Below are 21,879 nucleotides of genomic sequence, written 5' to 3'. Positions count from 1 at the left end.
TAGCTTCATTTTTGGTTAGGTGCTTTTGTCTGATTTTAGTGTTTATTCAACAAATTACTAAGGGCCTGCTGTATGTCAGATACTGATGGAAGCCCTGAGGTCGCTATAATGATTAAGATTCATTTCTGCTCTAACAGGAGCTTTTCTCTGAGGCTAATAACAGGCTAGGAAAAAAATAAATGGCATTCCTAAGGGTGTACTTAGGTCTGAGAGCTCAAGAAAGACTCTCTAGAGAAGTTTCAGTGATGAAAAGCTGGGAAACCAGTGTTTTTCCAAACTCACCGTGGCTGCCTTCCCACTGGAACCCTCAGCCCCATCTCACAGGACTACTTAACAGCTCCTGAGGTTCTTCCTTTATTCATGGGTGCACTGTATTCCGTGCAGGTAAATCTCATTCAGGATTCACAGTTCACCTCAGGAATGCCAGCCCCGGCCACCCAGTTCCCTTGAGTGGGGTGCAGGGTCACCCAGTCACCCTCTATATTGCCTCTACTTCAGCCACAGTTGCTGGGCATGAGCAGTGGATTTGGGCTTGGGTGTCTACACTGCTCTGTCATAGGCCCCTTTGTTTACAATATTACCAATGATAAGGTAAAAATTTCCATTTTAAGGCAAGACAAGAAAGGTTAAAACCTCTTCCCTCCCCTCTAGTGTGCATTGTGCTTCCGTGTTATGCATTAACCACAAGTCCTCAATGGCAGAAATAACCTGCTCAACCATAAAGTTCAGTTTTTCTTCTGGTGCCAGTCATGGAACTCCTTAGGAGATAACATTCATTTTTCAGTCCTGTAAGGGGTCACAGTGACCCACCACGTGCTTTGTACATGCAGACATCTTTGTTGAACTTTATGTACAATGCCAATGTGCCATTTCCCTTAAAAGACAGCGATGAGGGCAGAAAGGACTAGTCAGATGACTTGGGGAGTTACTGGGCTGCACCTAACGAAAGCTCTCAGCTTAAATACTTCCTTAGGAAAGAATGTTGCTAGCTGTATTTCACATGTTCTGCCTATTTTACAAGACTTTTTTTTTGAGTTGCTGTTGTCTTAGTTGTGGCACACAAGCTGTTTGTTGCAGCCTGTGGGCTTCTCCCGAGTTGTGGTGCATGGGCTCCTGAGCACACAGGTTCAGTAGTTGTGGCTCACAGGCTTGGCTGCCCCACGGTATATGGGATCTTAGTTCCCCGACCTGAGATGGAACCCATGTCCCCTGCATTGGAAGGCAGATTCTTAACCACTGGACTACCAAAGAAGTCCTTAAGAATATTGTTTCTTACACAACCAGATGTGTGACAGAGCCTCCAATAAAAATGATGACTAGGCGACCACAACAAATAACACCGTTCTACAAGGTCAGTGACAGTAACAGTCTGACTCTATAGATAATGGGAAGAAATAGAGAGGATCATTACCTGAACCATAGCAGACCAGTAAGACAGGAGGTCCAGAGGCTTTTGGCTTCTACTAACAGAGCCCAGTCCAGTAATAACACACTGAATGGCCTATCAATGATTCCTTGCCTGGCCTGAGAATGAGCATTCCTATCACCATGGGCCATATCAGTCACAGAATACCTCTCAAACCTTGGTCAAAATTCAGACTGAAAGGGAAGGGACTGTAAAATAAGGAATATAGCCTCCTACCCAGTTCTACAAGAATCAAGTCATTAGCCACTTGATGACCTACATATACCATGAGAGGAATTCAGGATGAGAATTTGGACAAGGCAGTTTTGTGCTCTAGGAAACCTGATAGGACTAGCCTTCAGACAGATATTTTCAACAGAAAAATTCCTGAACCCAGTTTCTCGCATCTTGCCATACTTAAGAACTAAAACCATTAAGCTGTTAATTCCTCCTAAAGAGCAACAACCTTCTACCAAGCCGTGTGCTTGATTGCATATGTCCCTTCATCAGAATCACATATAAACTGGCCTCCCTCCCCTAGCCCTTGGTTACAGTCCTCAGAGCTTTCTGAAAGACTGTCTCCTAGGTTATAGTCCTTTGTTGCGGTTCAGTCACCCAGTCTTGTCCGACTGTCTGCAGTCCCATGAGGTCCTTCATGGTCTCCCTGAGTTTGCGCAAACTCATGTCCTTTGAGTTGATGATGCCACCTAACCATCTGATCCTCTATCTCCCCCTTCTCTTGCCCTCAATCCTTCCCAGCACCAGGGTCTTTTCCAATGAGTCAGCTCTTCGCATCAGGTGGCCAAAGTAGTGTAGCTTCAGCTTCAGTCCTTGCAGTGAGTATTCAGGGTTGATTTCCCTTAGGATGGACTGGTTTGATCTCCTTGCTGTTCAGGGTACTCTCAAGAGTCTTCTCCAGCACCACAATTCAAAAGGCACTCAGCCTTCTTTATGGTTTAACTCTCATCCATACATGAAAAACCATACCTTTGACTGTATGGACCTTTGTCAGCAAAGTGATGTCTCTGTTTTAACATGCTGTCTACATTTGTCATAGCTTTTCTTCCAAGGAGCAAGCATCTTTTAATTTCATGGCTGCAGTCACCGCCTGTGGTTACTTTGGAGCTCAAGAAAATAAAGTCTGTCACTGTTTCCATTGTTTCCCCATCTATTTTACCATGAAGTGATGGGACAGGATGCCATGATCTTAGTTTTTTGAATGTTAAGTTTTAAGCCAGCTTTAGGTTGGCTCAATTAAAATTCTCCATTTCTTCCTTAGATAGACCATTAATTGTTAATGGATATCAAGCACATAAAACAGGCTTCATAAATTAATAAAAAGTTTGGAAAGAGCTCATGATTTGGAGTATAAATGGGATGGTGTGTGTGTGTATTCCACACTCCAGTTCTCAACTCTATGATCTTAATTAAGCAACCCTCCTCTGACCCTGCTGCTGCTAAGTCGCTTCAGTCGTGTCTGACTCTGTGTGACCCCATAGACGGCAGCCCACCAGGCTCCGCGTTCCCTGGGATTCTCCAGGCAAGAACACTGGAGTGGGTTGCCATTTCCTTCTCCAATGCGTGAAAGTGAAGACGCTCAGTCGTGTCCGACTCTTAGCAACCCCATGGACTGCAGCCTACCAGGCTCCTCCGTCTATGGGATTTTCCAGGCAAGAGTACTAGAGTAGAGCCCCCCTTTTCTGATGGAAGATCAAGTCAGTACTGTTTGTTACTTACTGAAGGATAGACTGAATCATTGTAGCGAAAACTCCTTAGTTGCTTTACTGGTCCTGGTTTCACCAACTTGGTTTCCAGTTTCAAAGTACTGGGTAACCAACTAGTCCTTGCCCACATTAATGAAGTGTCACAGGGGCTTATCTCCCAAAGTCATCTGCTCCCGTGCCTCCCTTACAAGGGTAAAGACAATTTTAAAGAGCTCCGCGCCCTTGCCAGATTCGATCTTCAACCCTACCACCACCCTCCCTGGGGGTGTGGGCCGGCGGCACAGCACGTGCGCTTCGCTCGCGGGCATCCTGGCGCCCAGCTCTGGGCAGCCCCGCCCGGCGTGTCGCGCCTCGCCACGTGACCCTGCCCCCTGCCATTGGCCGGGCGGGAGAGGCGGGGCCGCCGCGGAGGCGCGGGCCGGCCGATTGCGGCCTGACTCGGCTGCGGGCTGTCTCCGGAGCGGCTGGGAGGTTCGAGCTCTGTGCGCGCGGTGGGCCGGCGGGCGGGGAAGCGGGAGCTGCGGGCGTGGGCACAGCGCACGCGTGGGGAGCGGCTCCCGGATGCCGCGCGTCTGCAGGAGCGTGGCCTCGCGCGGCTCCGCGGCAGGTGTGCCGGGGCATCCCTGTCACGTGACCGAAGAGGCCGGGGCCCCGGGGGCGGGCGGGGGACAGGACCGTGCAGCCCAATCCTCCTCCAGGCTGGAGCCGGGAGCGCGGGGGCGAGGCCAAAAAGACGTGACTCTGAAGGGTCTGGCCTCGGGAGGCCCTGGGAGGGTGTTGGGCACCCCAGAAATTAGGGGAAATTGGGGAAGATGCCCACCCTTTTATTACCTTGGCAGTTAGGAGTCCAGCGCCCCTGGGAAGTAAGGTCCTGAGGAAGATGGAGGGATTCGGGACTCCTGGAGGGAGCCGGGACTCCTGGAGGGAGCCCAGATCCGAGCTAGAAACGATGCGGTCGGGGCAGTTGAGGTCAGAGGTCTTTGGGTTCTGGCTGCGCCCTAAATCGCAGTGAGCGCTCGGGCAAGCCCTTGCCTCTCTCTAGGCCCCCAGTTCCTGGCTCCCGTCCCCCGGCCTCGAGGGCCCTAGCGTTGTCCGAGGCCTCACCCCTCTGGTCTGCCGTAGGATGGGCCTCTCCGCCGCCGCCCCGCCGTGGGGCGCCCCGGGGCTGCTCCTGACCATCGCCCTGCACCTGGCTATCTACCTGCACCCTGCCCAGGCCTGGGCGCCCGTGCATCGGGACTACTGCGTCCTGGGCGCCGGGCCCGCGGGCCTGCAGATGGCCTACTTCCTGCAAAGGGCAGGCAGAGGCTACATGGTGTTCGAACGCGCCCCAGTGCCTGGCAGTTTCTTCACGCGCTACCCCCGGCACCGCAAGCTCATCAGCATCAACAAGCGGTACACCGGCAAGACCAATGCCGAGTTCAACCTGCGTCACGACTGGAACTCTCTGCTCAGCCATGACCCTCGGCTGCTCTTCAGACACTACTCGGACGCTTACTATCCCGACGCCAGCGACATGGTGCGCTACCTGAGCGACTTTGCAGAGCGGCTGGGGCTTCACGTGCTGTATAACACAACCATTGCCCACGTCACTGTGAACAAGGATCGCGGGGCCTGGAATGGCCATTACTTCATCCTGACCGACCACCGGGGGCAGGCATACCAGTGTAGGTAAGGAATCTGGCTGCAGAGCTCACCTGCTGAAGCTGGGGCCTTTCTGGGAGAAAGAAAACCCATTAGTTGGCCCATAGGCGTGGGAGAAATGGGAAGAAAAGGGCATTTCAGCCCATCTTTGGCAATGATTTAGTTGCTAAGTCATGTCCAACTCTTGGGAACCCATGGACTGTAGCCCACCAGGCTCCTCTGTCCATGGGATTCTCCAGGCAAGAATACTGGACTGGGTTGCCATTTCCTTCTCCAGGGGATATTCCCAACCCAGGGATCAAACCTGGGTCGTCTGCATTGCAGGCGCATGGTTTACGGACTGAGCCAACCAGGAAGCCCCCTCCCTGTCTTTGTTCCTGCTGAAATCCAGTACACAGAGGTTCAGTTCATCCATCATTTCCCAGGTGTTTCCTAGAAATGTGTGTACCCAAAGATATTTGAAAATTCTGACCATTTCTTTCCTCCAGGATTTTTCAGTCTTAAATATTTTCACATTCACTGAAGGGCTCCAACATTGGGTAACATATTCAGCATTATCTGAGCTTATGCACCTACAAAACCCTTTTTGTAGCGCATCTCCTAGAACTTGTGTTCCCCAAAATTCATTCTGAGAAATGCTGGCAACTGTCCAGTAAGTGTTAGCTGGGCTCAGTAGGACTTCAGAACTGAATGAGAGCCAGGCACAACAGGCAGTGCTGCCAGCATTCAGCTTTAGCTTGCTTTGGCTTGGGAGAAAGCTTAATATTGTGTAGACAACTCCAACTCAGAGTTACACATTCTACCGTGCTTGTTTAATCCTCACAAGGACCCAATGAAAGAGGTTCACTGATCCCCATTTTATGAATGACAAACTGAGGCTCAGAGAAGTAACTGGTGTTCTGTCACACAGCTAATAAGTAGCAGCTGCCACTTGACTGCACTTGTCTTTCTGACTCTGAAGCCTGTGTTCTTAACGCCCCACCAGACTGACTCCTCCTTCCTGGTTGTCAGCCTAGCACCTGGCCCCAGGCAAGTGCCCTATCACAGTTCATCTTCTCAAGCCTTTTGCCTGAGGCACAGCCTTATTCCTTGCTTATTACAGCCTAGGGAGCGGGGTCAGTTTGGACCCTTGCATCTTAGGACTTAGAAGTGCTACAGTATAGGGGAGTCAGATGTAAGCCAGTGGACAGCTCAGAAAACAAGGAGGAGATAGGGACTGCCCAGGCCCTTTCTCCAGACCACCTGTTCCTGTTTTTGAAACTATCTTGTTATTTACTCTTTCCTCTGCAGGCCAGCAGGGTCCAGCTCCTGGCTTGCCCACCACAAGGCTGTAATCCCCATCAGCAGAAAGAGCAGGACTCTGAAATTAGGCTGGCCTGTGGTCAGGTTCTAGCTCTGCTATCTGAGGAGCTATGGAGTCCATGGGCCCACTTGGAGCCAGCAGTCTTCACCTGTAACACAGGCCAAATAACACCGACGCAGACCTGCTCTGAGCTGTGAGATGAGTCAGAAAGTACTCAGTACAGGGACTCATACAGAGTCACTGCTCAGCAGATTTTGCATCTGCCAGGGAAGTAAGAAAGGGGAAAGCAAAGTGTCTGGTTTCATTTTCATGATGGAGGTGGTACTTGGTTTGGCTGCTGTGTTCAAAACTAAGTGAATTATTCAGTTTCTCATGGTGTCACCCTCTCTAGAGTCAGAAAGTAAAACTGATTCTCACATTTGGTATAATCCCAGAAAGGTGAAAACAAACTATACCCAAGGGATCATTCAGTGAGGGGCTGAGGTAAAGTGTCAGATATACCGGGGCAGGTCAGGAAGTAGGTAAAGGAACGAATGGCCTGCTTCCTTTAGGAGCTAGCAGGCTAGGTGGGGCCGGCAGCTGGGCGGCAGGTCCAAAGAGGGACTTTTTTACTTAGTGGTCTCATAGCTGAGAGGCTAAGCCATCCTCCCTATGTCCCCCACTTGCAGCGTCCTTCTTGTGGCCACCGGCTTGTCGGTCCCCAACCGGGTGGACTTCCCTGGTTCTGAATATGTGGATGGTTATGAGTCCGTGTCTGTGGATCCCAAGGACTTCGAGGGTCAGAATGTGCTGATCCTAGGCCGGGGGAACTCGGCCTTTGAGACAGCAGAGAACATCTTCAGTGTCACCAACTTTATCCATATGCTGAGCCGCTCCCGGGTCCGGCTCTCCTGGGCCACCCACTACGTCGGAGACCTCAGGTATGCTGGGAGATGTGTGTGTGCCATGCTGCCAGCCCCTCTAGAGCCGCCCTGCCCCCCGCCTGACTCAGCGCCCCTGCCCGAGTCTCCCTCACCTAGCACAGACCCTTGTCTCTCTCTCTCCTGACATGCACTTGGGGCCCCAGGGCCATCAACAATGGCCTGCTGGACACCTACCAGCTGAAGTCCCTGGACGGGTTGCTCGAGTCCGACCTGACAGACTTGGCCATCGTGAAGGACCACAAGGGCAAGTTCCACATCACTCTGAAGCTCTTCGTGGAGGAGTTCTTCAACCAGAGTTCCGACGCCATCCCCCTCCCCCAGGACAACAATGACAACTTTGCCATGCGCGTGGCCTATGACCGGGTCATCCGCTGCCTGGGCTGGAAATTTGACTTCTCCATTTTCAGCAAGTGAGTCCAAATGGAGGGGAGGAACTAGATCTCTCAGCAGAGCCCTCTGATTTAGGCCCCGGGTGGACAAGGAGACACTGAAGGGCCTGAATGGACCTTCCTGTCAGGTCACACAGGGACCCAGAGCCCAGGCTCCAGTCAGGCTTGAGTCCTGGCTGTGCCCCTGCCCCACCACATCTTTACCCTGAAGGTCAGTTATTCTGTCTGTTCAATGGACATGATCATACCTGCCTTCTAGGGTTGGGGTGTGGTTTAAATTAGCTCAGTGCCAGGCCTGTAAAAGGTGTTTCATACACAGCAGTGATTTTAATTCACAGCCCTCTCCACTCACAGGTCACTCCGACTCTCTTCAGGGAGTGAACTCAGCGAGAAATATCCCCTGGTTAGAGCCAGCTATGAATCCAAAGGGAGCCGGGGCCTCTTCATCCTGGGGACTGCCAGCCACTCAGTGGATTACCGGAAATCTGCTGGGGGTTTCATCCATGGATTCCGATACACAGGTGAGCCTGGCAGAGAGGGCCACTGTCCCTAGACAGAACCATCCCTAGTGTTTGTAAACACATGCCTTATTCCCTTGGAGCAGTCTTAAAAGGATTGCTTATCAGCAATTCATAAATTGCCGATGTCATAAATTCCCATCTGAGGCAGACAGCAGTGGGTTTTCATGGTATGAGGGTATGTCTAGAGCAGGGGTTCCTAACTCCTGCGCTATGGACCAGTGTCAGCCTGCGGCCTGTTAGGAACCAGACTGCACAGCAGGAGGTGAGCGGCTGGTGAGCGAGCAAAACTTCATGTATGTTTATAGGAGCTCTCCATCGCTCACAGTGCCGCCTGAGCTCCGCCTTCTGTCGGATCAGTGGCAGCATTAGATTCTCATAGGAGTGCAAACCCTACTGTGAACTGTGAATGCGAGGGATCTAGGTTGTGTGCTCCTTATAAGAATCATCCCAAAACCATCCCCCTCCCCGCCTCCAGTCTGTAGAAAAGTTGTCTTCCATGAAACCAGTCCCTAGTGCCAAAAAGGTTGGGGACCACTGGTCTAGAGAAGTCCCAGATAAGGTGTAACTTGGGGGTGCATGCTCCGTGCGTCAGCCCTGTGTGGGTGAGGTACGTACACTGGCAGCAATGCTGAGCCTGGGGACAGCTCACCTGCGGGGACGGCTGGGTGGCCTCAGACTGTGAGGCTCCCGAAGCCTGTTGACCCTCCCCTGACACAGAGAGGTAAATGAGGTGAACTCTCTTCCCCGTGGGGCCATGGTAAGGACTAAATAAGGTAATTCCTGGAGGCAGTGCACCTGGGAAGCGTTATGTACACACAGACTCTTTGGGTACCAACAAATTTCATTAAAAATGGCACCTAGATTATCTCAGCTCTTTTTTTAAAACTCTTGGTACCAACGGTGCCGGTTTTCTGCACTCTGGGTAGCCCATTGGATGGGTGCTTTATTGCATGATGAGTGTTACATAGGCCAGTTAATTTGACCATAAAAACACCGTAAGAGTCCTCCTTCCTGATGTTTCCGCATCTAATTTGATGCCTCACTTGCCTTGATGCTAGTTTCTGCATTTCACTCTCCTTCTGGTTTGGCATGGAAAGATAATCATGTTTTGCTGATTTCCAGATGATATATTTTATACCCTGTGCGTGCTGTCGGGGAAGAAAACCAAGGAGAGAGTGTTCGCTGTCTGTTTACCAAAATACTTGCAGACTGCACACACACAAACACACACACACGGAATAAGAAGAGTCTCTTCTCCAGCTGTGTCCCCAGCAGGAAACCCTCCTCACACTTCCGTGCACTCCACCCTCCCTGTACCTGCTGTCCTGGCAGGTCCTGCCCCTTCTCTCTTGCCTCCCCCGTCCCCTGATCTTTCTCCAGATCACTTTCCTTTTTTTTTTTTTTTTTTACTGTGCTAGGTCTTCGTTGCTGCGTGGGCTTTTCCCTAGTTGGAGCAAGCAGGGGCTACTCCTCTAGTTGCCCTGTGTGTCTTCTCATTGTGGTGGCTTGTCTTGTTGTGGAGCACGGACTCTAGAGTGTCTGGGCTTTAGTAGATTGTGGTGGCTTGTCTTGTTGTGGAGTATGGACTCTAGGGTGCCTGGGCTTTAGTAGATTGTGGTGGCTTGTCTTGTTGTGGAGCATGGACTCTAGGGTGTCTGGGCTTTAGTAGATTGTGGTGGCTTGTCTTGTTGTGGAGCACGGACTCTAGGGTGCCTGGGCTTTAGTAGATTGTGGTGGCTTGTCTTGTTGTGGAGCACAGACTCTAGGGTGTCTGGGCTTTAGTAGATTGTGGTGGCTTGTCTTGTTGTGGAGCACGGACTCTAGGGTGTCTGGGCTTTAGTAGATTGTGGTGGCTTGTCTTGTGGAGCACGGACTCTAGGGTGTCTGGGCTTTAGTAGATTGTGGTGGCTTGTCTTGTTGTGGAGCACGGACTCTAGGGTGTCTGGGCTTTAGTAGATTGTGGTGGCTTGTCTTGTTGTGGAGTATGGACTCTAGGGTGCCTGGGCTTTAGTAGATTGTGGTGGCTTATCTTGTGGAGCACGGACTCTAGGGTGTCTGGGCTTTAGTAGATTGTGGTGGCTTGTCTTGTTGTGGAGCACGGACTCTAGGGTGTCTGGGCTTTAGTAGATTGTGGTGGCTTGTCTTGTGGAGCATGGACTCTAGGGTGTCTGGGCTTTAGCAGATCGTGGTGGCTTGTCTTGTGGAGCACGGACTCTAGGGTGTCTGGGCTTTAGTAGATTGTGGTGGCTTATCTTGTGGAGCACAGACTCTAGAGTGTCTGGGCTTTAGTAGATTGTGGTGGCTTGTCTTGTTGTGGAGCACGGACTCTAGGGTGTCTGGGCTTTAGTAGATTGTGGTGGCTTGTCTTGTTGTGGAGCACGGACTCTAGGGTGTCTGGGCTTTAGTAGTTGTGGCTCCTGGGCTCTAGAGCACAGGCTCAATAGTTATGGCACACATGATTAGTTGTTCCGAAGCATGTGGGATCTTCCCAGACCTGGGATCGAACCCGTGCCTCCTGTATTGGCAGGTAGATTCTTCACCACTGACCCACCTGGGAAGCCCCACCTATCTCACATTCTTAATCCTCCCAACAGCCCCATAAAACAGATCTTGTTATTTCAGTTCCCTTTTTCATAGAAGGAAATGGGGGCACAGAGAATGTAAGTCACTTATCCGAACTCACCCAGCCAATGGAAAGCAGCGGTGGTATCTGAATCCACACCTGTCTGACTCGAAGGCTCCCAGCTCACCACTGAGTTTCAGGCAAATGGGAAACAGTTCTGGGTGGACAGGCCACTGAGACCTGTGGTCACTATTCCTGGCTGAGGACCCGCCTGGGGGAGGAGCGATGCAGCTGTACACGGTACATCCTGCCCAACCTTGCTCATCATTCAGCTGAGAAACAGGTCCCAAGGAGGGCAAGTAGCAAACAGCAAGGCACATGAAAGCCACAGAAGATGAGAGATGGTAGCTGCGGAAGGTCGGGCCTGCTGGGAGCCCTGCCCTTCCCTTTCCCGTCACTCCATCCCAGCCTTGCTTGCCTGACTCAGGGCCTCTCTCTCTCTCCTGACTGGTCTTCCTGCCACTGGTCTCTCTGGCTTCCCATCCAGCCACTCTGATACCCACCAAAACACTTGTTATTTGAACAAAAAACCTTCCAGGGGCTCCCCAGCCAGTTCCTCAGTATGGTGTCCAGAGCTTCATACAGGCCAGCGCCAGCTCACCTGCCCAGCCTGCCCTCACCTCCTTTTCAGAATGCGCCCATTTCTCTCAAGGTTTTGTGTCTTTGCACCTGTGCTCCTTTTGTCTGGCCCCCTGCCCCACTCCCCTAGCCGTGTCATTCCTCAGCCTTTCACAAAACGCGGCCTAACCTTGTTTCCTCCAGAGAGCCAGGTTTCTGTCTGTCTGTCTCATGAGGCTGAACACCCTTTCCTGTGACCGATGGCAGACCGAGTCTCTTGCCACGTGAATTGTCTGTCCCTTTGCCATTATTGGATTTGGGTGTTGTGCTGATTCATTTCGAGGAGGCAGGCAGCTGTGTGGGGTGGCCCAGTGTCACAGCTGTGTAAGGGCAGCCCCAGGTCCACAGAAAATGTTCCCTGTTGTTGGAGATAACTGTTTCTTCTCTATCCTTCTAGAAATATACAAAGTATCTCAAAGTAGAACTGAGGTTAGGTTTTGGCTGTGAAGGAGAGGGAGCCATCAGAGGTTCTCCGTCAGGGAGTCTCCGACAGACACGGGGGCTAGAGGGAGACGAGAGGCTGCAGAGAAAGGCCCTGGGTCTGGTGTGGACGTGTCGCATGTGCGGTGACAGTGGCAGGACTTACACGTGCAGGTGGCCTAAAGCAGAAACAGGCAGTCTCAGGCCTGGGGACAAGTCTAGCCACACCCATTCCTTTTGCGGTCCTCTCTGGTTGCTGTCCCACCAGAGAACTGAGTCACCTGACAGACCCCGCCAAAGTCAGAAACACTTCCCCTCCAGCCCTTCTCAGAAAACCTGTATGGCCCTCCTGTAAAGGCATCTTAGAGCCAGGCACACGAGTGTGTCCTGAGTGCAGAGCTGATGGGGACTTTGCATCCTCCCAGAGGGGAAAGGTCACACCTTCAGGGCAGTTTGCCATCCTCCCTCTGGCCGTTTCAGTGCGTGCTGTCCACCGGCTGCTGGAGCAGCGCCACCACGGCGCGGCCTGGCCCTCCACCGAGCACCCCATCACACACCTGGCCAGTGCCATCATCCGGCGCATCAACGAGGCCTCTGGGCTCTACCAGATGTTCAGTGTGCTGGCCGACGTGGTCCTGCTGAAGGAGTGAGTCGTCCTTCCCGTCTCCCGTCCCCATCCCCACCACCTTACCCCCCTGCTCCGTCTTGCTCTTCTTTTCCTGTTGCATGTGTGGAACAGCCCAGTGGTTCCTTTCTAAGATGGAGAAGGCTGGGGACTGGGGTGGCAGAGAGGGAGGGGACTGGGCTCTTCTGGGGAAAATCAACACCACGGGCTCTACTGACAGACAGATTCACAGACATAGGTATGACGACAGCTTTGCCACTGTCTACCAGTATGATCTGGGGCAAGTTAGTTAGCCTCTCTGAGCCTTTCTTTCATCTGCAAAGTAGAGCTAATAACATTGACCTTGCAGGGCTGTAGGAAGGAGTAAAGGTAACTGGTGGAAAGCCTCTGGCACTAAACACATAAGCAGTGGCCTGCAGCGATGACAGATGACCACCTGTGGGGATTTAAGAGCTCCCTGGGCCAGCCAGCTCCTTATCAAAGAAGCAATAAGCAGCAGATCACAGAGGTCACTCCGTTAGAAGGAAACCATCAGGAGCAGGGAAGGGAGTAGAGCTGGGGGTGGGGGCGGGGGAGTGTGTGATCTGAAAGGACAAGTGGCAGGTGAGAAGCCACAGAAGGAACAGCCTTGTCCAGAGCCAGTGGGTGCAGCAGCACACCAGGTTGAGGGACATGCAGGGAACTCAGAGGTGCTTGGAGCAGAACCTCCCTCAACACCCTTGACTCCTGTCTCTCTCACACCCATTCCCCACACTCACACCATTCATAGATCCTGCCCACTCTACCTTCAAACTGTGTTTAGAACCTGCCTGCCTCTCAGTAGCCCCACCACTGCCACCTTGGTCTGGACACCGAGAGCATCCCCCTCCTGCACTGATACAACAGCCTCTCGCCTTGGACCCCGTGGTCTGCTCTCAACACGGTGGCCGGAATGATTCCTTTAAAACTTGAGTCAGTTGGAATTCACCCCTTTCAATACCCTCTGGAGGCCCTCAACCCCAATTCCCGGGCCAGGAGACTTTCCCATCGTGGCACACATGGCCCTCCTTGACCTGCCCCCGCCGACCTCCCCAGGCCCCTCTCCTGCCCATCGCCGTCGGCTCCACTGGGGCCCCACAGGCCTCCTTCCTGTCTTTGGAGCACGCCGAGGCCTTCACTCCCTCGTAGGGCTTCTCTGACACTGGTCTCAGCCTGGCTCACCCTTTCCCCACACACCCATTCAGGTTCCTCCAGGCTTTCTGACACCTGTAAGTCTAGGCTCTAGCAGTATTCAGGTGAGATGCTCGGATCTGATCAGTCTGTATGCTGTTTGATGGCCGCTTCTAGGAAGGAGAGGTGGCGTGTGCACAGCACACACTCCTGTCACCTCTGCTGAAGCACCCAGGGTCTCACCCCCGTCGTCTGCCCCCGTCCCCAGGAACGCCACCACCTTTGAGTATCTGGAGGAGTTCCCCATGCAGATGCTGGCGCAGCTGGAGACGATCACAGGAAGGAGGGCGAGGCACGGCCTCTTTGTCATCAACATGGAGTACGGCCGGAACTACTCTGGGCCTGACAAGGACGTCTTCTTTTCTGACCGCTCTGTGGGGCACATGGAAGACGCCTGGCTGTCCAACTTCCTCCATCCTGTCATCTACTACTACAGGCACCTCCCCACCGGTGAGCCGGGGCCCTTCTCAGACCCCAGCACCACTGCGCCTTCACGCGGTACCCTCAGCTGATGAAAGGGGGAACACCAGGGGCCCTGCCCAGAGTCTCAGTGGAGCAAGTGGTCTATGAATGATAAATGCCGTCCCCAGATTCTGACCCACAGCAGGCCACATGTGGAGTGCCATGATCGCCTCCAGTAGTAAGAGGGACAAGTGTCGTCGCTGTGTCCAGAGCAGGCTGACCTTGGAGTGAGACGGGGGACGGAAGGTGGTCTGGAGACTGACTCTAGGAGGAACAGCAAAGGGACAGAAGCGGATTAGCCCAGGAAGGGGGCAGGAGAGCTGGGCCGTGCTCCCAGGGCTGTCCTTCCCTCGCTGTGTGACCTTGCACCATTACTTAACCCCTGTGAGCCTCAGCTTGCTCGTGTGTGAAATGGGGTGGCAGTGATACCCTCCATGTAAGAGGAGAATGGATGAGATAACACAGAATGCCAGCACGGTGCCCTGTACAGAGTAGTTACTGACAGATGGCCTACCTGGGGAACATAAATCCTGCCTCTGAATTTGAAGGGACATCACCTGGAAGAGGATGATATAAAGTTAGGGGTTGTTCCAGAGGGCAGAGGTAGTGTCAGCGGGTAGAAGTGACAGGAACCCGGGTTCACTCTCGTAAGCAGCAGCTCATCCTAAAAGCTGCCGAGGCTGGGACAGCCCCCTCACGGTTTCCTGGAACAGGAATGGTCGGTCATGGCTTGGTACGCTGTGATGGGGACACACAGAAGGGCACCGCACCAGATAAGAAACTGGACTAGAGGAGCCTTAAGACCCCTTGGAGGCAGGACCCAGAGTCTGCTCACAGAAAGACCAGTTTCAAAGCAGCTGCAACAGACCTCAGTCTGTGGAAGTCTTAGAAGCAAACCAAGTTCAAGTGACTGGTCTTAGTTCCTCCCCCTGACATCAAAGGAGTCTGGCCTAGTCCCTCTCCTTCACATCAGCCTTTCAGACATTGGGAAGGACAGCTGACCTGGCTGACCAGAGGGGTGTTAGGAAGGTTGAGCAAAAGAGGATGGGGGGGCGGCACCCAGGTTGCAGCTCTGGGGAGGAAGCCAATGCACCCGCTCTGAAGTGGTGCCCTCTCCTCCCCACAGAGCAAGAGGTGAGGTTCCGCCCGGCAGGCTGGCCACTACCACGGCCCTCAGCCCTCCACCACGTCGTGGAAGATTTCCTGACGGACTGGACAGCCCCGGTGGGGCACATCCTGCCCCTGAGGCGCTTCCTGGAGAACTGTTTGGATACTGACCTGCGAAGCTTCTATGCAGGTAAGTTAGGTTCCCAGAAGGACAGAAGGGCTGAGCTGGAGGGAGAAGACAACCAGGTAGATCGGTGCCCTGTGGAACTTCAGGACGCACGTCTGGAGACCCACACCTGAGACGTCTGTCTCCTATGACCCCTCCCAGTACAGCATACCTGCAGATGCTAGCGCTTCCCAGGTGGCACTAGTGGTAAAGAGCCCACCTGCCCATGCAGGAGACATAAGAGACGCGGGTTCGATCCCTGGGTCTGGAAGAGCTCCTGGAGGAGGACATAGCAACCCACTCCCATATTCTTGCCTGGAAAATTCCATGGACAGAGGAGCCTGGCGGGTTGTAATCCATGGGGTGGCAAAGAGTTGGACACGGCTCAAGTGACTTAGCATGCATGCATGCAGACACTGAGTAAAACGTCTTTAAAGAACTTACAGGAAAATAAGGGAACCCCCAGAAGCCAGACACTAAGAAAAACACAAACACACACCGGAGAAGGTGATATCTGCTGGTCATCAGGGGTCTAGAGCCTGCATAACTGACCAGCACTTGGGGATGGAAAGGCGAGGCTGGAGCAGGGTAGGAGGTCTGTATGTGCCTACTTAGTTGCTCACTTGTGTCTGATTCTTCTATGACCCCATGAACTACAGCCCACCAGGCTCCTCTGTCCATGGGATTTTCCAGGCAGTACTGGAGTGAGCTGCCATTTCCTTCTCCTGGGGATCTTCCCAACCCGGGTATCAAACCTGCGTCTCCTGTGTCTCCTAAATTGGCAGGCAGGTTCTTTACCACTGTTACCACCTGGGAAGCCCTAAGAGGTCTGTACAGAAAACCTCAAGTAAAGCCAGGGTCTCAGTGGGTAAGCTCGGAGCCAGAAAGCACTCCCAGGAGAGACAGAGGAGATGCAGGATTTCTTGCTCTGTGTAGAGTGCAGGGGGGAAAACCTCCTTTGAGAATTTCCATCCACTAGACCTCATTCATATCAGTTTGGGGCCAAAGTTCACACTGTCATCTTGGTGCAGAAATCACAGGCATCCGTGCAAGTCTTCTGTGAGGAAACAGACTTTAAAGCCAGACCTCAAAGAATTCCCACAGATAAAGTTCTCTGGAACATGAACTCCCAAGCAGAAATCACTAACACATAAGAACTCAAATGACCATGCAGGAGTGTCAACAGAAACAACACTGCTGGATCAAACCTACAGGGACTGTATGAATTGGAGTGGTCAAAGAGAAGATGTAAAGTATGTATAGATTCTGTGAATAAATAAAGAAGGGATTACTAAAAACAGAATGAAAGGATATTGAATGCAATTTTGAGAAAGGTCCAAGTAGAACTTCTGGAAATAAAAGTATCAATTTGTAATTAGAAACTCAGTGTCAAGCTTAAGTAGCACATTAGACATAGATGAAAGAAAAATTGGTGAATTGGAAGACAGCTCTGATAGTCGAACCCAAAGAGGGACTTGGGAAGAGAAGTCTCATGATTCAAAGGCAGAACTGACCGAAACAAGCCAGAATTTTTTAACTTTTGTTTTTTTTAACTCTCTGAATTACTAGGATAGCCACTTCTTTTTTCCGTTCAGCAAATATCTGTTGAAACAGTGGTTGCGTATCAGGCACTATTCGTATCAGACCAGGTTAGAGATGGTTAGTCCTTGGCCTACAGGTCAGAGAGCAAGAGTCCTTCAGCTCACCTTGAAATAAAAAATCTATGTATCAAGGGAGATGGCTGAAAACAGTACTTGAAGTTGAAGTTGAAATGTATGTAGACACTCCAGCAGGGGTAATTCAGAGAGCAGAGCTAAAGCAGCTTTGAAGTACTAGCATCCTACAGACATCAACTCTGACTGTATGCTTCCGTAGGAAATTGTTCATTGATGGTCTAGAGACCTCAGCTGCAAAATGCCTACCTATTTCTTGAGGTTTCAGTACAGAGATGCTGGTACCTTTTAGGGGGTATATTCCGGCCCTGAGTCATGGCTCCCACCAGTCCATCACCACAGGCCCTTTGAGCCTCCTGGCTCCTACCTCCTAGATATATTCAACAGTACAAGCCACCAAGTGTCACTGCCTTGAACGTGCAAGACTCCTCTCCCAAAGGGCTAGCTGGCAGCAGTGGGCTTCCCCTCCATCCCTTTAGCAGATATGCAGCTGCTAGTTCTGGCCCCAGAGCTGCTGGGCTTCTCTGCCCCCTGTCCCTGCAGAAGGGGTGACGTATGTCATTGGAGGGGGTGCTTGTCAAGAGGCTGCCTCACTGCCCCGCTCCATCCTCTCCCACATCTGCTGTCTTCCCTGCTCAGAGAGGGTGGTTGTGGCCCATTCTGCCAAGGGCCCTCTGTACTGGAAGTCAGAGAGGTGGGAAATACTGTTCCTATAGCACTCCCAGCCTGATCTCATGTGAGCCTTATAGCACCCTTTATAATGTGCCTGTTTACTGAGACAGGAGGTCAGGATGGTTCTCTGACATGCCATCTTCCCATCCTGTCTCTAAAGCCCTCAGAAGCCTGAGCCCACATCTGTTTAATCCTTTGCTTTAATTTTTAAAAAATTTTATTTATTTTTGGCTACACTGGGTCGTCTTTGCTGTGCGTGGCCTTCTCATTGCAGGAGCTTCGCTTGTCACGGAGCACAGGCTCTAGGCACCCAGGTTTCAGTAGATCCCGGCTCCCCCGGGTGGCTCCTGGAAGAGTAGGCCAAGGGGCTGCTCCTGAGTGGGTGAGCTCCCCCCGCCCCCACCAGTGGCGCCACACACAGCAGCATGCAGGCCCCCATCTCGGGGAGCTGGGCCATCTCTTTGGTTTGCTTTCCTCTGGAGCTTTTTTTTTTTTTCCGTAATGTCAAGGCAGCTCCTAGTCTTAGAACTTCAGGGAGGGATGGGGTCCACAGCTACCCAGGTCAGACTTGAGATACCCAGAAAAGTCGGCCCCCGGGCTTAGTGGCTGGAGGGAAGCAGTGAGGCCACGGGGGCGTCAGCAGCCCCTCCCCTTGGACCTGTCCCCACAGCTCTCAGCCCATCTCCTTTTACTTCTGTGCAGAGTCCTGTTTCCTGTTCGCCCTAACACACCAGAAGCTCCCGCCCTTTTGCCAGCAGGGCTACCTGAGAATGCAGGGGCTCGTGGGAACTGAGAGCCTCCGTCAGCACGGCGTGGAGAGCGGGCTCCTGTGGGACTCTGCCACCATGGGCCAGCACCACGGGGCCAGCGACCAGCAGCCTGGAGACCACGGGCCAGGAGGGCACTCTCTGGCTCCAGGGCCTCCGGTCTCACCTTTCAACAGCAACAAGGAGGAGCTCTGATGGGCGGCTGCTCCCCCTAGGCTCACAGTCAGCCTTCCTCTTCCCCGCAGTTTCGTGCTCCCACGTGATTGCCAAAGACCCCCCCTCAGATCATCGCGGTGACCGCACCAAAGCCACACGGAGGACACAGACAGGCTGAAGGGCGGCCACACGGTGATCTCCCCTCCTGTTTGGTTCAGGGATTTCTGGGAAGAGGGGTCCAGGGACAGCATCTTCTGCCAGATGGAAGGGAGCCGCCTTCCACGCCAGACTTGTCTGCAAGCCAGCCATCACAAGCACCAGGCTGGCCTCAGCTCCGTCCCTGTCAAGTGCCCAGTGTTCCTCTTCTGAGGCCCCTGGATTCCGCCCACCCGTGGAGCGTTTGACAAGTGCAATCCACCCTCATCTTCATACGGGTTGTAGCAGGCACTTTAAGACAAAGGCTCTAAGGTCCTCCACCAAGTAGGGCAGGTGGGCCCGTTACCCCCTGATGAAAACACCAGCTGAGAAAGGTCAGGTGATCTCCGAGGTCCCAGCCAGGAGTCTGGGAAGCCCTAAGGGCAGCCCTGCTTCACCATACTGCCTCTCCCCACCCCATCTCTGCTTTCAGAATCCCAGTGGGGGCAGAGAGAAGACAGCTCCCTGCAGGCCATATTATGTAGGCGGGTCTCTGCCAAGCTGCTCTCTATCCAGGCCCGCCCTCCCTGACTTGCCTTCCCTCTGTGTTCTCCTCTCTCTCATCCCATTCCCCTGCCCTCTGGCATTCCTCCTCACCTCTGCCCTGCCAGATCAGGTTTTGTGAAATGGTTGCCATGCTGGCTATCACTGGGGATTCTCTCGGAGGTGATTCACCCCACTGTTCCGTACAGAGCCCAGCTCAGCATGGGCAAGAAATCATTTATAAATGAGTTTGTTAGATAATGATGATGAATGTAGTTTCTGGTTCCCTGAGCTGTTCTGGCTTTTTTATTGTCCTTCCTCACCAGGAATCTGCCCCTTCTTACTCTCTCATCAGGTATTTGAGTCTCATTGATGAGTAAGCCATGGGAAAGCATTTGTACAGAAAATAATCATGGTGGTTTCCTCAAAAGCCCAGGATCACAGGTGATAGCTTTCTCACTGGTTCTTACCACTAAGTCCTTCATGTGTCCACTTAGAATGGCAGGGACACAAGCTTTCCGGATCCGCTGCCCTTTACTTGGAACAGCTTCTTCATGACGGCCAGGTCCAAAATCCCTTACCCCTGGCACTGCTCTCTGTGCTCCAGGTATCTGCAGTCACAACAGTGAGACTCCGAAAGCCTGAGCCTGTCAGGGAGGAGATGTTTACCCCATGGCAAGACTTGGCATAGTTTGCAGAGAGCTGAAACTTCTCAGTGAAGGGTCTCTCCCTAATCCCAGGGTGTTGAATTTGCTGTATTTCATACTGTTTACAGGTAAACCAAAATTGGGTCCCATTAGTCCACCCTTCCTTTTCCTAAACTTTTTTTTAAAAATAAATATTTTGGGATATCCCTAGTGGTCCAGTGGTTAAGACTAGTATGAAAATAAATTATTTAATTAGGACTGTACCCATATTATCAAATCCTGTTACACAAATCTCACAAATCCCAGTTACTAAAGGCTGGTTGAGCCCCTGGTTCAAGGTACTGTAACAAATAGTTGACTGACGCCTAAGTATGTGACATCTGCTGCTCTTCCCGTCATGTGCCAAGTTCTTAATTCCATAAAAATATCACCAGCCTTATTTGTGTTTAATAAGACATGGTTCAGCTCTTACTCGGCCAATGAGACACACATTCCCTGGTATTTTCCCTGTAAATTAATTAGTTGGCTTCAGAGAACTACTTTTTCCTGTGAAGATCGTTGCTGCATTGGCTGGAGTCCTGTCTACATCTCGCTTGCTTCTAGCAACCCACCCTCCCCAGCCCCCGGGGCCTTCTTTGTAAATCCTGGCCCCTGAGTGCCCGTTGCCTTAGGCATGCCATCTTTGCTGTCTGCTATCTTCCTATTGTGTTGTATGGACTCATGTGTCCTCCTTCATTGCCTCAGTTTCTTTCCTTGTCAAGTTTAGACAGCCCTCTAGCAGATCTTGTCATTTCCAGCCAGATCAAGTCCCTCTCCTAGCTAAGGCATGACTTCATCTATTCATTCTTTTTGAAAATATAAAGTTACACATGCAAAACAGACAGATCAGTGAAAATCAATAGGCCAGAAGTAGAGCCTGTTCTAAGATGGAGGTGTTTTTTAAAGGGAATCACAAACCAGCGGAAAAGATTGTACAGAAGTGTGCAATAAATGATGTTGGACTGGAACTTTCCTGATGGTCCGGTGGTTAAGACTAAGTTCCCAATGCAGGGGATACAGGTTCGATCCCTGCTCAGGGAACTAAGATCCCGCATGCCCTGGGCATGGCCAAAATTACATAAGTAAATAAAAATGATGTTGGACCAATGGGTTACTAACTTGGGGAAGAAAATCAATCTCATTTAGACCCCTATTTCATATTATACTTCAACATTAATTTCAGAATAATTTTTCAAAGCCATATAGAAACTAGAGGTGAAGAGGAGGTACTATAATAAAAGAAAGGACTTTCCAAGTTTAGAAGCAACAGAGTAATTCCCCAGGGGAAAAGGTTTAACATTTCTAGGTACAACCATCCTGCCTAATATGCCTATTTTAAAGAAAATGATAAATATTAAAAGGCAAAACGCATGGGCAAAAATAATTATGGCAGAAAACAACATACATAAAAAATAATAAGCAAATTATCTTTTATATTAACAGAATGAAATGAGAAAAATGGAGAATAGTTATGTAAACTATGGTACATTCAGCGCAAGAATATTAAACAGCCCTCAAAAACTCTAAAAAGTGGTAAAAGACTACATAATATTGATACAAGTACATGTGTGACAAAGTTAAAAGAATCAGGATATGAAAGTGTTCCAACTGCTTGTAACTATATAAAAATAGAAAACCATATACAAGGGAAACTGAGGAGGTTTTAGGTTTGCAGAACTTTTTTTTTTTTCTCTTTTGCCCAAACTGGGATTTATAGTCCATGGTGAAATAAATTCATTTATTTTTAAAAATCATCTCTGTTTTTGGACTGTAAAGTTGCTGGGGGCAGGAGAGGCTGGGAGCCCTTGGCAGGGCGTGGGCTCTGCCCCCCGGTCCAGGTGGTGCCACTGGTGTCATCTGTTGGCCCCAGTTGAGAAGACACTGCATCGGGTGTGGGGGGAGAAAATGTGCTCGGTCTAGAGAAGGGAACTCAAAGTGTTGTGTGCTCCCCTCCTAGACTCTTTGGACTGATAGACCCAGCTGGACAACACCAGTCTCTGGAAGAATCTTCCCTCCCAAGTGACAAGAAAATGAATGTAATCTCAGGGTTAATATGAGCCCAAAATTCCTTTTGCATGATAAAAGTGGGGTGTCCCTAAAGCCTTCCT

At 51.5% G+C, this 21,879-nt stretch overlaps 1 protein-coding gene across 4 annotated transcripts; it reads left to right on the top strand.

Annotated features, from left to right (window-relative positions):
- The first annotated feature begins 3,531 nt into the window (after positions 1-3,531).
- FOXRED2 (FAD dependent oxidoreductase domain containing 2) lies at positions 3,532-21,525 on the top strand. Of its 4 annotated transcripts, none has more exons than XM_069585338.1 (9): positions 3,532-3,736; positions 4,252-4,800; positions 6,745-6,996; positions 7,143-7,409; positions 7,743-7,909; positions 12,051-12,216; positions 13,613-13,854; positions 14,993-15,163; positions 18,187-21,525. In XM_069585338.1, the coding sequence occupies exons 2-9, from the start codon at positions 4,253-4,255 to the stop codon at positions 18,444-18,446; spliced, it is 2,073 nt and encodes a 690-aa protein (XP_069441439.1). In that variant the 5' UTR covers positions 3,532-3,736; position 4,252; the 3' UTR covers positions 18,447-21,525. The 4 variants fall into 4 exon arrangements, with proteins under 4 accessions (XP_069441439.1, XP_069441437.1, XP_069441440.1 ...); XM_069585336.1 differs by having other exon boundaries at positions 3,541-3,600; XM_069585339.1 differs by lacking the exon at positions 18,187-21,525 and adding an exon at positions 16,171-16,447 and having other exon boundaries at positions 3,548-3,600.
- Positions 21,526-21,879: the final 354 nt, after the last annotated feature.

The sequence above is a fragment of the Ovis canadensis genome, chromosome 3 (genome assembly GCF_042477335.2).
Source record: "Ovis canadensis isolate MfBH-ARS-UI-01 breed Bighorn chromosome 3, ARS-UI_OviCan_v2, whole genome shotgun sequence".
NCBI classification, from domain to species: Eukaryota; Metazoa; Chordata; class Mammalia; order Artiodactyla; family Bovidae; genus Ovis; species Ovis canadensis.
Note: the sequence above shows the minus strand (reverse complement) of the source record. Positions and strands in the feature narration are given on the sequence as shown.

Bases quoted from the DNA above. Each gene is read 5' to 3' on its own strand.
- FOXRED2 (XM_069585338.1), top strand. From the start codon at position 4,253: ATGGGCCTCTCCGCCGCCGCCCCGCCGTGGGGCGCCCCGGGGCTGCTC. The intron at 4,801-6,744 runs GTAAGGAATCTG...CCCCACTTGCAG, and splicing joins GGGCAGGCATACCAGTGTAG to CGTCCTTCTTGTGGCCACCG. The intron at 7,910-12,050 runs GTGAGCCTGGCA...TGGCCGTTTCAG, and splicing joins CCATGGATTCCGATACACAG to TGCGTGCTGTCCACCGGCTG.